The 13,408-nt window shown below is 36.7% G+C and overlaps 2 protein-coding genes across 5 annotated transcripts in view; one reads left to right on the top strand and one right to left on the bottom strand.

Moving 5' to 3' along the window:
- Nucleotides 1-4,792, bottom strand: part of LOC126701711 (pentatricopeptide repeat-containing protein At1g74900, mitochondrial-like) — a 39,323-nt gene extending 34,531 nt beyond the window's left edge. For 2 of the 3 annotated variants that reach the window (XM_050400038.1, XM_050400037.1), the window contains exon 1: nt 2,556-4,792. In XM_050400038.1, the coding sequence (XP_050255995.1) occupies nt 3,289-4,785 (1,497 nt within the window). In that variant the 5' untranslated portion in view covers nt 4,786-4,792 and the 3' untranslated portion in view covers nt 2,556-3,288. The remainder of the gene's footprint in view (nt 1-2,555) is intronic. The other variant, XM_050400039.1, reaches the window with a different exon arrangement.
- A 1,094-nt stretch (nt 4,793-5,886) lies between these two features.
- LOC126702427 (anaphase-promoting complex subunit 8-like) lies at nt 5,887-10,137 on the top strand. 2 transcript variants are annotated; one of them, XR_007647755.1, is made up of 5 exons: nt 5,887-6,094; nt 6,616-6,922; nt 7,771-9,021; nt 9,136-9,597; nt 9,725-10,137. XR_007647755.1 is itself a non-coding variant. In XM_050401125.1 (4 exons), exons 1-4 carry the CDS (start codon nt 6,009-6,011, stop codon nt 9,223-9,225), a joined length of 1,734 nt encoding a protein of 577 aa, XP_050257082.1. In that variant the 5' UTR covers nt 5,887-6,008; the 3' UTR covers nt 9,226-9,618. The 2 variants fall into 2 exon arrangements, 1 of the variants encoding a protein (XP_050257082.1); XM_050401125.1 differs by lacking the exon at nt 9,725-10,137 and having other exon boundaries at nt 9,136-9,618.
- Nucleotides 10,138-13,408: the final 3,271 nt, after the last annotated feature.

Raw genomic sequence — 13,408 nt, 5'->3', positions numbered from 1 at the left:
AATAATTATATAATTTTGACCCCATGACCTAATAACAGAATTAATGATCACTTGAACCAATTTAAGTGGTAACAGTTTACCAAACATAATGATGAAGCAATCACAAGAGTATCACCACAGTACAAAAGTAGTAAGGACACGGTGACAAAATGGAGGATCTCTTGAACAACTCAAATTAGACTTGTTAAGATGCTCATTGAGGCTCATTCATTAACTACATGAACAATCTTGAAGTTAAGTTGAAGCTTGATTAATTAATGAATCAAACTTGAACAAAGCAAAGCTTGGCTCAATACATTCCTAAACATCAAAGATAAATACCCTATATGGATAATATGTCTAACTTCAAAGAAATTTGTACTCAAAAAATGATTTATATCATGTTTTGAAAATTATTGCTGTTGTACATAAATTAATCGGTAAATTTTTTATATAGAGTTTGTTGGCTATTTTACACTAACAAAGGTAAAAAGCATAGGTTTCTTAAAGTGTACTACCATTAGGTACAAATACATAGTGCCTGTTAGCTATTAGCTTTCCTACACCTCAGGCGCTCACCTCCACCCATTCTTATAGGAGAAATGTCAATTCACCTATTAATGGAATGAACTTGATTCTTCTAGGATCCTGGGAATCTATATGGGGCTTGTCAACTGACATTTGCAGGGATATTTTTAGTTGCTGTTTTGGTAATTGTCATGGGTTTGAGAAATTTTGTAAAAGGGATTAGTACATGCAAAACAAGACTTCTTAGTTGAACTATTAAAAGCAAGCAAGAGTCACTGTTTTATGCTATGAAACTTACAATAGCTCCATTAAAAGCAAGCAAGACCTGTAATTCACTTTTTCAAAAAAAAAAAAAAAAAAAATCAAAACACAACTACAAGTATTTGCTCACACTCAAATATGAAATACATTTCTATTCATTCTTCCAAGCATACAAAAGCAGTAAAACTATTTCTTGATTAAACACAACAACTAAATAAAATCCCTCCATGGGATCTGGCCCATAACCACATTTAGCATTGGTTAAGTCCCAGCAAATCTCAATTTTACTACCGCTTACACACCCTAACATTCATAACATCATGTGCCCCATGACAGAATTTTCCTAAACCAGCAATAAGTCATTTTCAAACATCTTTAGTTGGTTAAAAGATTGACAAAACACTTCAGATTTTAATCAAAAGCAATGAAAAATGCTTGGGATAAATACTTAGAACAATGAACACTAAAGAAACACTTAAATGCAGGGGCAAACTACTGCTGATTGTCTCAGCGATAAAAATCTAAACTCCACTTAGGATATATATATTGAACATCATTATACAGAAACTGAAGCTGCCTTAGCAGATTAATCATTTGGCTTGCAGTTTGTTCTGTTGCTAGATCCTTACCAGCACATAGAACCTAAGAAACATTCGCTCATCTTGTCCTGTGACAGTTAAATTTTATCCCATACAAGAGAAGTAAGAAAAGACCAAGAAAGAAGCAGGCCTAAAGTCAGAAAGAGGCTACCAAGCAGAGGATTAGAGTGTCAAAGAACATGACAGTTACATTTCATGCCATACAACAGAAATAGTTAAACTTTAAAAAGAGAGGCAATGAGTATTATTGGATTCTAATTGTTATTTATTTAAATTGTAAAATTGATATGTTTGTGTATAGGGATCTGATTGTATTAGAGTTCGATGTCAAAATGATTGCAATAACAGACACATATAACTTGATTACCTTTTTCTTAAATGTCAAAGTCAGAGCCTTGATAAAAAAAAATAAAAAAAGAAAAAGAAAAAAGAATGTACACATCGATATCAGTACAAAAAAAAAAATTAGGGTAACACAGGCTTGATGGGCTAGCTAATGTTTCTTTTAAGCATTTTATCAAACAGTTAAATTGCAAAGCTTTGCATTTGTGTACCAAGTGTAAAGAGTGAACATTGGAAGGATTTACTAAATCTTTAAAAAAAATATATAACAATAAAAATCTAATTAATTGGGCAGCATTCTTAAATCAAACAATAAGAATCAACCTCATAACAACTCAAAGAAAAAAAATCAAATAAAGAAAAAGACTGAAACAATGCAAAGTCCTAAAAAGATCCCAAAATTCCTGAATCCAAATGAACTTTGATATCAATAATATTAAACCCTCTATTCAGTCCCAGCTTTCTTTGCCCAATAAATTCTTATCAAACCCAAATACCCAAAAAAAAAAAGAAAAAGGAAAGTATAAAAAGTAATTTCATAACAATGTCTAATGACATAAACAGTGCTTCAAAATTACAAACACACTTTCAATCCCACCTTTTTGCTCAAAACTTATCTCAAAAAACTCAATCCCAAAATATTACAAGTACTTGAATAAACAGTTCTGCGCCAATATATACACCATTCCAATATTCCAATTCATTTCACCATCAGAATTATCCAAAGATTCAAAAAGTAAAACTAAAATTTGAATTAACACATAGGATGATACATAAATGAAACCCTTGGAGAGAGAAATTTGAAAGCTAAAAGCCTAAAACAGAGAGACAGAGAGAGTTGAGAACCTGTTCGCATCGTTGCAAGGGGGGTCAAGGTCTTTATCATCATCGATGAGTGCAGTGCTTGACGGCGAGATCATATGTGAAGTCCTGACTAAGTCAGGTGGGGTGGAGTGTTGGAAGGTTGAGAGCAGAGAGGAAAAGGTAACATAGAAGAGAATAGGGATTAGGGATGTTGATACAACATTATGCCCACTGAACAACAAGAACAGTCATCACCTGTGGAAGGGTTCTAGGCTTCTTGGAGTTTAAACATGTGCCCAGATGCCAATTCCAAAACATGAGATAGCAGAAGGAACTAGGAAGGATGAAGCAAATCAACTTTCAAACTTATGAAATCAATGGCCATCATCACCTGTTGCCCTGTCTCAATTGTTGCCACATACAATTGTACTTTGTTTCCACTAAAAGGCTGAAAAGGGATTTCAGACGCTCAAGTGCTTCGTTCCCATTTATAACCCTCCACCGCCACAGCCTCAATAACATAAATTTTTCTTTGTGGACTTGCACAAGCAGGCATTGTATGTCTCAATTTTAGGTGATGACTGAAATTCATAATGCAATTTCAGTTTCCTTTGCAGAGCAAATGAGATGTGCATCCTATAAAGCCACACTGTCAATCATGAGTCAGCTTCTACCACAATAGGAGCCCTTCACATTAGGAAATGTTTTCAACATTTGACAAGAGGATGTGAGTGCAATGTCACTATTCATCAGCCAATTTAAATGCCACTAGGCTTCACAACTTGAACTGACGTGGAAGACGGCCACATCTACTTTGCAATCTCAAAATCTCTTTTGCAAAACCTTGATTACCAGTTAGCAAAAGCCCATTCAAAACCCGATTGAGAGTGAACTTTCGAGGCAAAAATCCTCTCTCAACCATCTCAATCAACAACTTCCCAGCAACCAACAAATCATCCGATTTCTTCCTCACAAACATTGCACTTATCAAAACATTATACGTATCCAAATTGGGCAAGCAAACCCCACTACCCATCTTTCCAAACATCTCTAAACCCTTTTCTATCTCTCCAGCATTACAAAAATAACGGATCACAATGTTATATGTCTGAACATTCGGCTCACACTCATCGTCCTTCATTCTTCCCATAAACTCCAATGCCCTATCCATTTCACCCACATGACACAATCCTCTAACCAACACATTATAAGTCGTCGAATTAGGCACATACCCCTTTCCCACCATCTCTTCAAAAACCAAAACTGCATTTTCCACACTATCCTTCTTACACAAAACCTGAATCAAAGCATTATATGTCACAACCGAAGGAAGCACCCCTTCCTTAATCATCTCATCAAAAACCTTTCTAGCTCTATTAATCTCACCCGCACAACCAAACCCATGAACCAAGGTAGTATAAGTAACAACATCAATCCCACATTTCCTTTTCCTCATTTGCCAAAAGAATTCCCAAGCTTCCTTAATCTGACTAGCTCTAAAATACCCTTTAAGCATTATATTATACGTCGTTAAGCTCGGATTCAATCCCTTCTCAACCATTTCCTTCAACACCTCCAATGCCTTAGGCGTCCGCTTAATCAAACAAAACCCATTTGCAATTATATTATAGCTAACACAATCAGCCTTAAACCTACCCTTTAACATCTTAAACAAGTTATGAGCCATTTCAACGCGTTTCGATTTGCACAAAATGTCAAGAATAGTGTTGAACGAATTCAAGTCCTGAAAACAACCGTGTTCGTGCATTGACATGAAGAGTTTGAAGGCTCTATCGGGTTTACCTGCGGCGGCGAACCTTTCGGCGATAATGGCGAAGGTTTTCGGGCTTGGGCCGAGGCGGCGAGAGCGCATTCGGGCCACGAGGCCCCACACCGCCTTGTAGTCGCGCATACGGGCGGCGATGTCGATGGCGTGGTCGAATGAGGCGGCGGAGTGAGTGAAATTGGCGTGGTGGTGGTCTAGGGTTTTGAAGAAGTGGAGGGCTTTGGGTCCGTGGTTCCAGAGGAGCTTGAGGGTTTTGTTGACTAGGTCTTGGGTCCATTGGATTTGAGGGTCTTGGAGGGTTTGGGTTAGGGTTTTTGGGTCGGAGCTGAGGATTAGTTTAGCTAAGGTCGCGGCGTCTTGTGGCGGAGGCGGTGGTGGTGGTGGTGCGGTGGTGAGAGAGTGGCGTGGAAGTAAATATGGAGGTTTTGGAGGGTGGGTTTTGAGATGGGAGAGTGGTGAAGGAGCTCTTTGAAGCTGAGTGAACATTTTCGATTTTCTCAGTCTTCAACCCACGAGTTTTTCTTAACCGTTATTTTCTAGTTGGGCTCCAAATAGTTTTGGGCCTTTATCACTCTCGTTAATATGGCTGTAAGTGGGCCGAGCCGACTTATACTCAAGTGTTAAAAGCTTAGGTATAACTTATTATCAAATAAGATTAAAGGTTCACAAACTAGCTTAGATCTAGTGCAATAGATTCATTGAAATGTTGACATATATAAAATATTTGCCTAGTCAATTTTCCAATGGGTCTAATGCTCATGTGTACTGGAGCCAATCTTTTACCATATGTTCAAATTTTGTTCATTTTCTTTTAAATAAACTTGTGCTTGTTCACAATCTACTTAATTCATTTATTGTATGTTAAAAATAAAACATTTAATTCATTTTTTTTTTCCATATATGTTAAAACCCTGATAAAATTTTGTACCTGTTCATAAACAAATGAATATTCTACAAATTCATAACAATTTAATATCATACAAACCTATTTACAAATTTATATGATTCAATCAAAAGTCTATATAAATATATTTTTATACATGTATGTATATATAAATATAACATTATATATAATTGAATCAGCCTCACGTTTGTTAATTTGTTCACAAATGCATTATAATGTCGAGGTTGACTTGTTTAATAGCAAGTATAAACTTGGACTTTGAACTTAAATAAACATGAATAGATAGTCTTAAAATGAAAAAAAAGTACAAATTTGTTTTAGGAAGAAGCCGTTTGTGTTTAAGGACCAATTTGGTTATTTTTCAATTGTCTTGAATGTATTTGGCATTAGCTCAAACCTCAAGATAGTTGGTTAGAATTTAACCAAAAATATAATATTACATAATTAAATCAAGCCTCGCATTCACAAATATATTATAATGTTGAGGTTGCCTCTTTTAATAGCGAGCATAAAATTAGATTTAAGCTTAATTAGTTTGCTAAATAAGTGAACATAAACTTGGATTTAAGTTTTATCATAATTAAATTGGGTCATTTATAACTCTACTCGGCCCAGCCCACAAAACAGGTCAGGCCCTCGGCTACCGTATACTTTCAAAAACCTGGGCGCGGAACCCGGCGCACGTTAGAGGCAGCCACAGTTTGATTTTTTTGGAAAGGTTTTTATTTTTGTGGTTTGTTTTTTGAATGAACAAAAGCACAAGCAATTAAGCTTTGCACAGAGAGAGTGAGAGAGAGAGAGAGAGATGAATTCAAAAGAGAGTTGTAGAAGTGAGCTCCGCATTGCGATTCGTCAGCTCAGTGATCGTTGCCTTTACACTGCTTCCAAATGGTATTCATTTCTAACTCCAAACCCTAAAACCCTAAACCACAATTTCTCTCTCCATCTTTGGACTCAATATTTTTTTTGAAAGTGCTTTTGTTGCTTCTGTTCTGAAAGCACTTAATTCATATACTTGTTTTTTTTCATATAGATTAATGTTCTTTTGTTTGAATTCTGGTGTTTGTGTATCTAATTAGAGTTAAAGTTACTGTCTTTATGCTCCATTTGGTAACTAAGCAACTTGATCAATAGGTAAACGAATAGTCATAATGTAAAAGCCTATCCAGAATCTCTAATTTAACTAACCCAAGTGCATATTTTTCTTTTCTCTTGTCAACATTGATGTAAAAAAGTAAAAACCTTGTTTTTTCAAAATTATATTCCTTTTTTTTAATTTTCAGAAAATGGGAATGTGAAAATATATTGCTATTTAGCTACCCCATTTGTTTTTTTTCCTTGTTTTAATCATCAGATATTTGTTTAATTTTATTGCCAATGGATTTTGATTTGTTGGGTCTATGGTAATGCAGGGCAGCAGAACAGTTGATGGGTATTGAGCAAGACCCGGCAAACTTCACGCCTTCAAACACCAGATTCCAGTGGGGAAGCTCAAGCATTCGCAGGAGATTCCGCACGAATGAGATCACTTCAACACCCATTGCTGGTGTGTCATACGTGTCCACTCCTGTGATGGAGGAGGATGATGCTGTGGATGGTGACTTTTACCTTCTGGCTAAGTCTTACTTTGACTGCCGAGAGTACAGGAGGGCTGCTCATGTGCTACGGGACCAAACTGGGAAGAAATCTGTGTTCTTGCGTTGTTATGCTCTTTATCTGGTTTGTTGCACTCTTCTAGCTGTATAACTTATATTGTTTGTTCTGTTTTAGATTGGATATTATATGATGGTGGGTTTTGATACATTAGGAATGAGACTTGTTTTCCTCATTGTGTTATTTGTTGATTGTAGGAAATAAATCGATAAGAGATTCAATTTGGTAGGATTTAGGGAAAACACTAGTTGGTTCAGGATGATAGTCTTTAGAATTCTTATTTTGAAGCCTTTTCTAAATCTTCCCTTTTTTATGTGGGTGGCAGCACGTAAAGTTGTCGTCAATGGAGTTGAGTCATTACTACCCAAGGTTGGTGGTTGGTGGTTGGTGCTACAAAAAGTATCAACTATGCAATAATTGGACTTAATACCCAGTACCAAAAGAAGCATGGTATAATGAGGTTTTGTTTAGATGAGAAATGGTGGCCAGACATGAGACTTGCTTCAATGTTTGATTTAGGTGTGTTATCCCTTTTTCAGGTTTGAATTTTGGGCTAAGTGCCTACAGTTTTGCAATTGCTGCAACAAAGACTGAAAATACTTATGCATAAATTTGATCACTAGCAGCAAGTCATGAAGGGTGCATAATTTCTCTTGCCCACCCAAATTGTAAGAAAATTAAAGAATCTCATGGTATTTGTGAGATAGTAAAAATAACTAGAAGTAGCTCTAACAAATGGCATGATACCTGTTGATTTTCAAGGATATATGGTCTATTAGATCTTTGTTTTTGCCTTTTTGTACATTTCAAATGTACTGGGCTGTGTGTTTTTAATAAAAATTTTATGTTACTTATCAAAAAAGAAGAAGAAGTTTTATATGTATAAATACTCTTATTCTCATTGTTTCATTAAGGCTGGGGAAAAGCGGAAAGAAGAAGAGGTGATAGAACTTGAGGGACCCTTAGGTAAGAGTGATTCTGTGAATAGCGAACTGGTCTCTTTGGAGTGCGAGTTATCAATACTACGCAAGAATGGCTCGATTGATCCATTTGGATTGTACTTGTATGGTCTTGTTCTCAAAGAGAAAGGCAGCGAGAATGTTGCTCGTACAGTTCTTGTTGAGTCTGTGAATAGCTACCCTTGGAACTGGAATGCATGGTCAGAGCTGCAGTCTTTGTGCACTACGATTGACACCCTGAACAGCCTAAATCTCAACAACCATTGGATGAAGGACTTCTTTCTTGCCAGTGCTTACCAAGAAATTAGGATGCACAGCGAATCTTTAGCAAAATATGAATATCTACAGGGAACTTTTGGTTATAGTAATTACATCCAGGCTCAAATTGCAAAAGCCCAGTACAGTTTGAGGGAATTTCAACAAGTTGAAACAATATTTGAAGAACTTCTAAGAAATGATCCTTACCGAGTTGAAGACATGGATATGTATTCCAATGTGCTCTATGCAAATGAGTGTTCTTCTGCCCTGAGTTACCTTGCCCATAGGGTATTTATGACTGATAAATACAGGCCTGAATCTTGTTGCATTATTGGCAATTACTATAGTTTAAAGGGGCAGCATGAGAAGTCGGTTATGTATTTTAGGAGGGCACTCAAATTGAACAAAAATTATCTGTCTGCTTGGACACTTATGGGTCATGAGTATATTGAGATGAAAAATACTCCAGCTGCTGTGGATGCCTATCGACGGGCTATAGATATAAATCCATGTGATTATCGAGCATGGTATGGACTAGGACAAGCTTATGAGATGATGGGCATGCCATTCTATGCCCTACATTACTTCCGAAAATCTGTATTCTTGCAGCCAAATGATTCTCGGTTGTGGATCTCAATGGCTCATTGTTATGAAACTGATCAACTTCGCATGCTTGAGGAGGCAATTAAGTGTTACAGAAGGGCAGCAAATTGTAATGACAGGGAAGCAATTGCCCTGCACCAACTAGCAAAGTTGCAATATGAACTCGGGCGTCCTGAAGAGGCAGCATTTTACTACAAGAAGGATTTGGAGAGGATGGAAGCTGAAGAGAGGGAAGGACCAAATATGGTAGAAGCTTTGCTTTATCTTGCTACGTACTATAAGACCCAGAAGAGATTTGAGGAGGCAGAGGTGTATTGTACCCGTCTTCTGGATTTTACTGGCCCAGTGAGTTCTTAGCATTTTGTTTCCCCCCTTCTGTCAATGTTTTACATAAAACCCCATATCACTAATTTTTTGAATATGAATCACTGATTTTGCACTTTTTGTCCATGATTGCAGGAGAAGGAAACAGCAAAGAGTTTACTTCGAGGAATGAGAACAACACAATCTGGTTTCCCTTCGATGGATGTTGAGCACTTCTCTCCCTGAATTTTTTGTTTCCAAATAGATGTACATGTATGCCTCTACTCCCAGTTTCTGACTTATGGAAATCGATGAATGATAAAAAGCTTGGGATGAGATCAGAATGCAACCATATCTTGAACGCTGCTGAACAAATTGATGTATTTTCAATTGTAATCTAATTAATTATTTTCATAGTGGGATAGATGCTGCCCCAATGGAATGTTTCAGTCTGAATGTGGTGCTGCAGATATATAGGAAACAAGTTTGAAGTTTGGAAAGTATATTTCTTCCTTATTTGGAGTTGCTGTACACTAGAACTTGATTGTTGACTAGAAGCCCAATGTAATTCTTCTGAAGTTTAATCTGTTGTGATCGTTCATCAATGTCATAGAAGACGTAAGAATGCTGTTCTTGTTTTGTGTTCTCCATTTCATGAGACATTTTGCAGCTGTAAATTATGATGAATTTCTTAATCTCATAACTTTAAGTCTCTTGCTTGCTTATCGTCTTCTTCTTCTTTTAGGTGGGTAGGTGGATTCAGTGGTTAAGATGTTGCTTTGGAAGTCAGGATCCAAATGACGATAAATTTTGTATACATTCAGTTGCATAGGGTTTGAAATTGTCATGAGCCTATCTGGACAGTAATTGTGAGAACAGGCTGGGCCACTTTATGATAGCTATAATGGTGTTCGAGGAAGCTCTGTTCTTCAGGTGTGCTGTTTGTGCAGTATTCCTTTTCCTTATGATTCTTCAGAGGCACGTGTTTTATACCATCTGCAAAGTGCAAGTGAGAGAGATGACATGGGGACTAGCTATGGTCGGCATTTCTCATGCAGAGAACTGTGAGAGGAATTTCATGCACTTGTACGATACTTGATACTCAAAATGATTATAGTTATCTTTAGAAGGGACTAGTCAATAACTTTTGTTACTTAATTTGTGGACTTTTTTTTTTATTTTTTATTTTTGGTTTTTGGGACAAGTCAGATTTTATTACCAAAACACAATCTACAACACGTGGCAAAAGCTGCTGCATACAAATGGAGCAGACCATCACATCTTTGAAAACACTACCCAAAGTCAAACACTATTCAATACGAGCCAGCTAGGTTACATAGCATCAGCCTAACAACAGACTCTAAGAAATAAAATTGGAAAGAATACCCCATCTGCATCACAACTCTGTTGAAAACAGAGTTCTTAAAGCCCCATTTAAACTCAAGTTGTAGGCAATTGCATTTCTATTGGATAATGTCGATGACGACTACAATCCCTTCCCAACTCGAAGAGCCAGATTAATTACAAATCATCCCCTACCTTACCCTTTCAGACACCAGAGAAGTTACCTGTCCACACTTATCAGTGGTCAATAAGAATTTAGAACCTTCTTCGCCCTGGTCCTAGAATCACTCCCTCTTTGAACCTCCACCAAAAATAGTGGCAGGCAAAAGCATGCATTTCAACATACAAATTCAAAATTGGAGTGACCTTTTATCCATTTCAGCCTTTTTGAGCACAAAAAACAGTTGACATGGGGTAATTTTTGAGGTCTAGTGTTCATTGTCATGGTTCCTTTTGAGCTTTTGCAATAAATCAATTTGTCTTGCTTTATTATTTGTGACCTTAATTTGCATTCAGCTAGGGACCTTAGGAAAAGTGTACTCGTAACCAAATCAAAATTAATGGTTATGAAAACTTCCCCAACTTCAGAAAGAGCAGCAGTTATCTCCTCACAGGCAAATTTATGATAATTTAAGAGAATAAAATTCCCATATTGATAATGAATGATCTCATAATCTCATTCGTGGTTGAATTTGTCCCACACTCCCATGATGACTAATACCTTCTTATTTTATATTGGTCAGCAGTTTTTTCCCAAATCTATGGGCGTCTTGAGACTCTTAAGTAGGGAAAGTCCAGCTTCATGAGCAATAATAAATCAAGATGGAGGGGACGAAATCCAGCTCAATTTCCCCAAATGGTACTAAGACATTTGAATGAAATACACATCTGTCAATTCAATTTAAAACAGGTAAAGAACCACATGAAATTTTCCAAGAGGTTGCAGTTAACCTATCTCGCATATAAAATTCAAGTTTTATTCACCCAAACTTATAAGTTCAACGACATCCACTAGATGCCAATTTTAACACAATTTTCAATCACAATCAACCATACTAGGGTTCATATCTCCACTTAGTTCTCTTTATTCAAGAACTTAACTTCGATTTGGGTCTGTGAAGAATTTGTTGATGGATAGCATAATTTCTGGGGACTTGTTGCGGACAAATTTTCTCAGGAAATGCTCAGCATACATCTCCCCCTCAGCAAAGTTGTCTAGCACTCCAGCAGCCCACTTCTCCTTGCTCACCCTGATATAAAGAAAAAAGAAAGCAAAACTATATATCACCTTGTGATTTTCCTTTTTTTTTTTTTTTTTTGAGAAACAAACACACACACATACAAGGGAGAGGGAAAGAGGTTCTAACACAAAGACACACCACAATTCTACTCAAAAGCCATGGTGACTTTTAAGGAAGGGTGGGGCAAGTTATGCTACACACAATACACTCTCTTAAGCAATGTGAGACAATTATCCTTTTTTTTTTTTTTTTTTGAGAAACAAACACACATACACACACACATACAAGGGAGAGGAAAAATGGGTTTTAACACAAAGGCACACCATAACTCTACTCAAAAGGCATAGTAAATTTTGAGGGAAGGTGGAGCAACATTATATAATCATATTATTAGTAGGTAACTAGTCTGTAGTTCCGTGCATATGCACAAGTACAATTAAAAATAATCACAATTATATAGTTCAAACTATACATTTTTTTTAGAAGAGGTCAATATACATGGTATTAGCTTAATTACACTTTTTTATGAATCATACATTTCTAGGGATGGTATTTTTTAGGTTTCGGGGGTATTACAGTAATTTTTTTAGGTTTCAGGAGTATTTCGGTTATATTTTAGATTTAGGGGGTAGTTTGGTAATTTTTAGTTTTCGAGAGTATTTTGGTCATTTTTTAGATTTCAGGGGTATTTTGGTAATTATTTAGGTTTAGAGGGGTAGTTTGGTCATTTTTAATTTTGGGGTATTTTGAAAATATTTTATGTTTCAGGGGTATTTCGGTATTTTTTTTAGGTTTAGAGCGTATTTTGGTAATTTTAGGTTTTGGGAACTGAAGTATTTTGGTCATTTTTTAGGTTTCGGGGGTCATTTGGCAATTTTTTAGGTTTATGGGGTATTTTGGCAATTTTAAGGTTTCGGATGTATTTCGGTCATTTTTTAGGTTTAGGGTGCATTTCGGCAATTTTAGAGGATTTTAAGAGTACTTTGGTCATTTTCAAGTTTTAGGGGCAATTTGGTAGTTTTGATTATTGGGTGGGTTGGGATTTACCCAAAATATTTAAATCGAGTAGGGTTGGATATCCATTACCCAATGAGTATAGCCATCCCTAATTTGTGTCTTTTCTTTCTATAATTAGATAGAGTTGTTTTAGTACTGTATTTTTTTGTTTTTTGTTTTATGGTACACGTAGTGTAAGGGCGGTTTTTGGGGCCCAAGCCCAACAAGTAAGTGGTTCTGGCCCAAAAGTCCCTAGACAATGAATTTGTAGAGAGCGGGTTACAGAACTAGGGCTGGACGAAGTGAACGTTAGTTAGTTGTATGCCATGCATCAGTCTGAACGTGAGAATATCCCATTTAAGTTTATAGGATACCGATTCGAGGAGACGTATAAGTGCACCTCTTGCTCTGGTTAAAGACTACAAAATTCTTTAACCTCTCTCTCTTTTTCTCTAAATTCTTCGATCCCCTCTTCATGGGGATTTCCTTCTCTTATATAGTCTCCTTAAATTGATAAGGACCTTACACTTGTTAACCATCTAGACCTTCACTTGAGTGCCTATCCCATCGGACATCCACCTTATCTTTCTGTGAGTTGCACTAGCCAATGTAACACTGTTCGCCTGTCTTCTCTACATTAATGCGGCTGAAAAAGTAGCTTATTTGCATTTAATGCGGCAGTTGTGGCTTCTCCTTGGACGTCTTACATTTTCCTCTTTCCTGCTATGTGAGGCTCATCCTTCTACCCATATTTGTCTGAGATGGTTCTTCACTGTGAAAGGGGCGCACATTGGGCCCATATTTGTGTGTCCGAGGAGACATTCCTCCTCGGACTTCTTTTAAAATAA

This window comes from Quercus robur, chromosome 10 (assembly GCF_932294415.1).
Source record: "Quercus robur chromosome 10, dhQueRobu3.1, whole genome shotgun sequence".
Taxonomy (NCBI): Eukaryota; Viridiplantae; Streptophyta; class Magnoliopsida; order Fagales; family Fagaceae; genus Quercus; species Quercus robur.
Note: the sequence above shows the minus strand (reverse complement) of the source record. Positions and strands in the feature narration are given on the sequence as shown.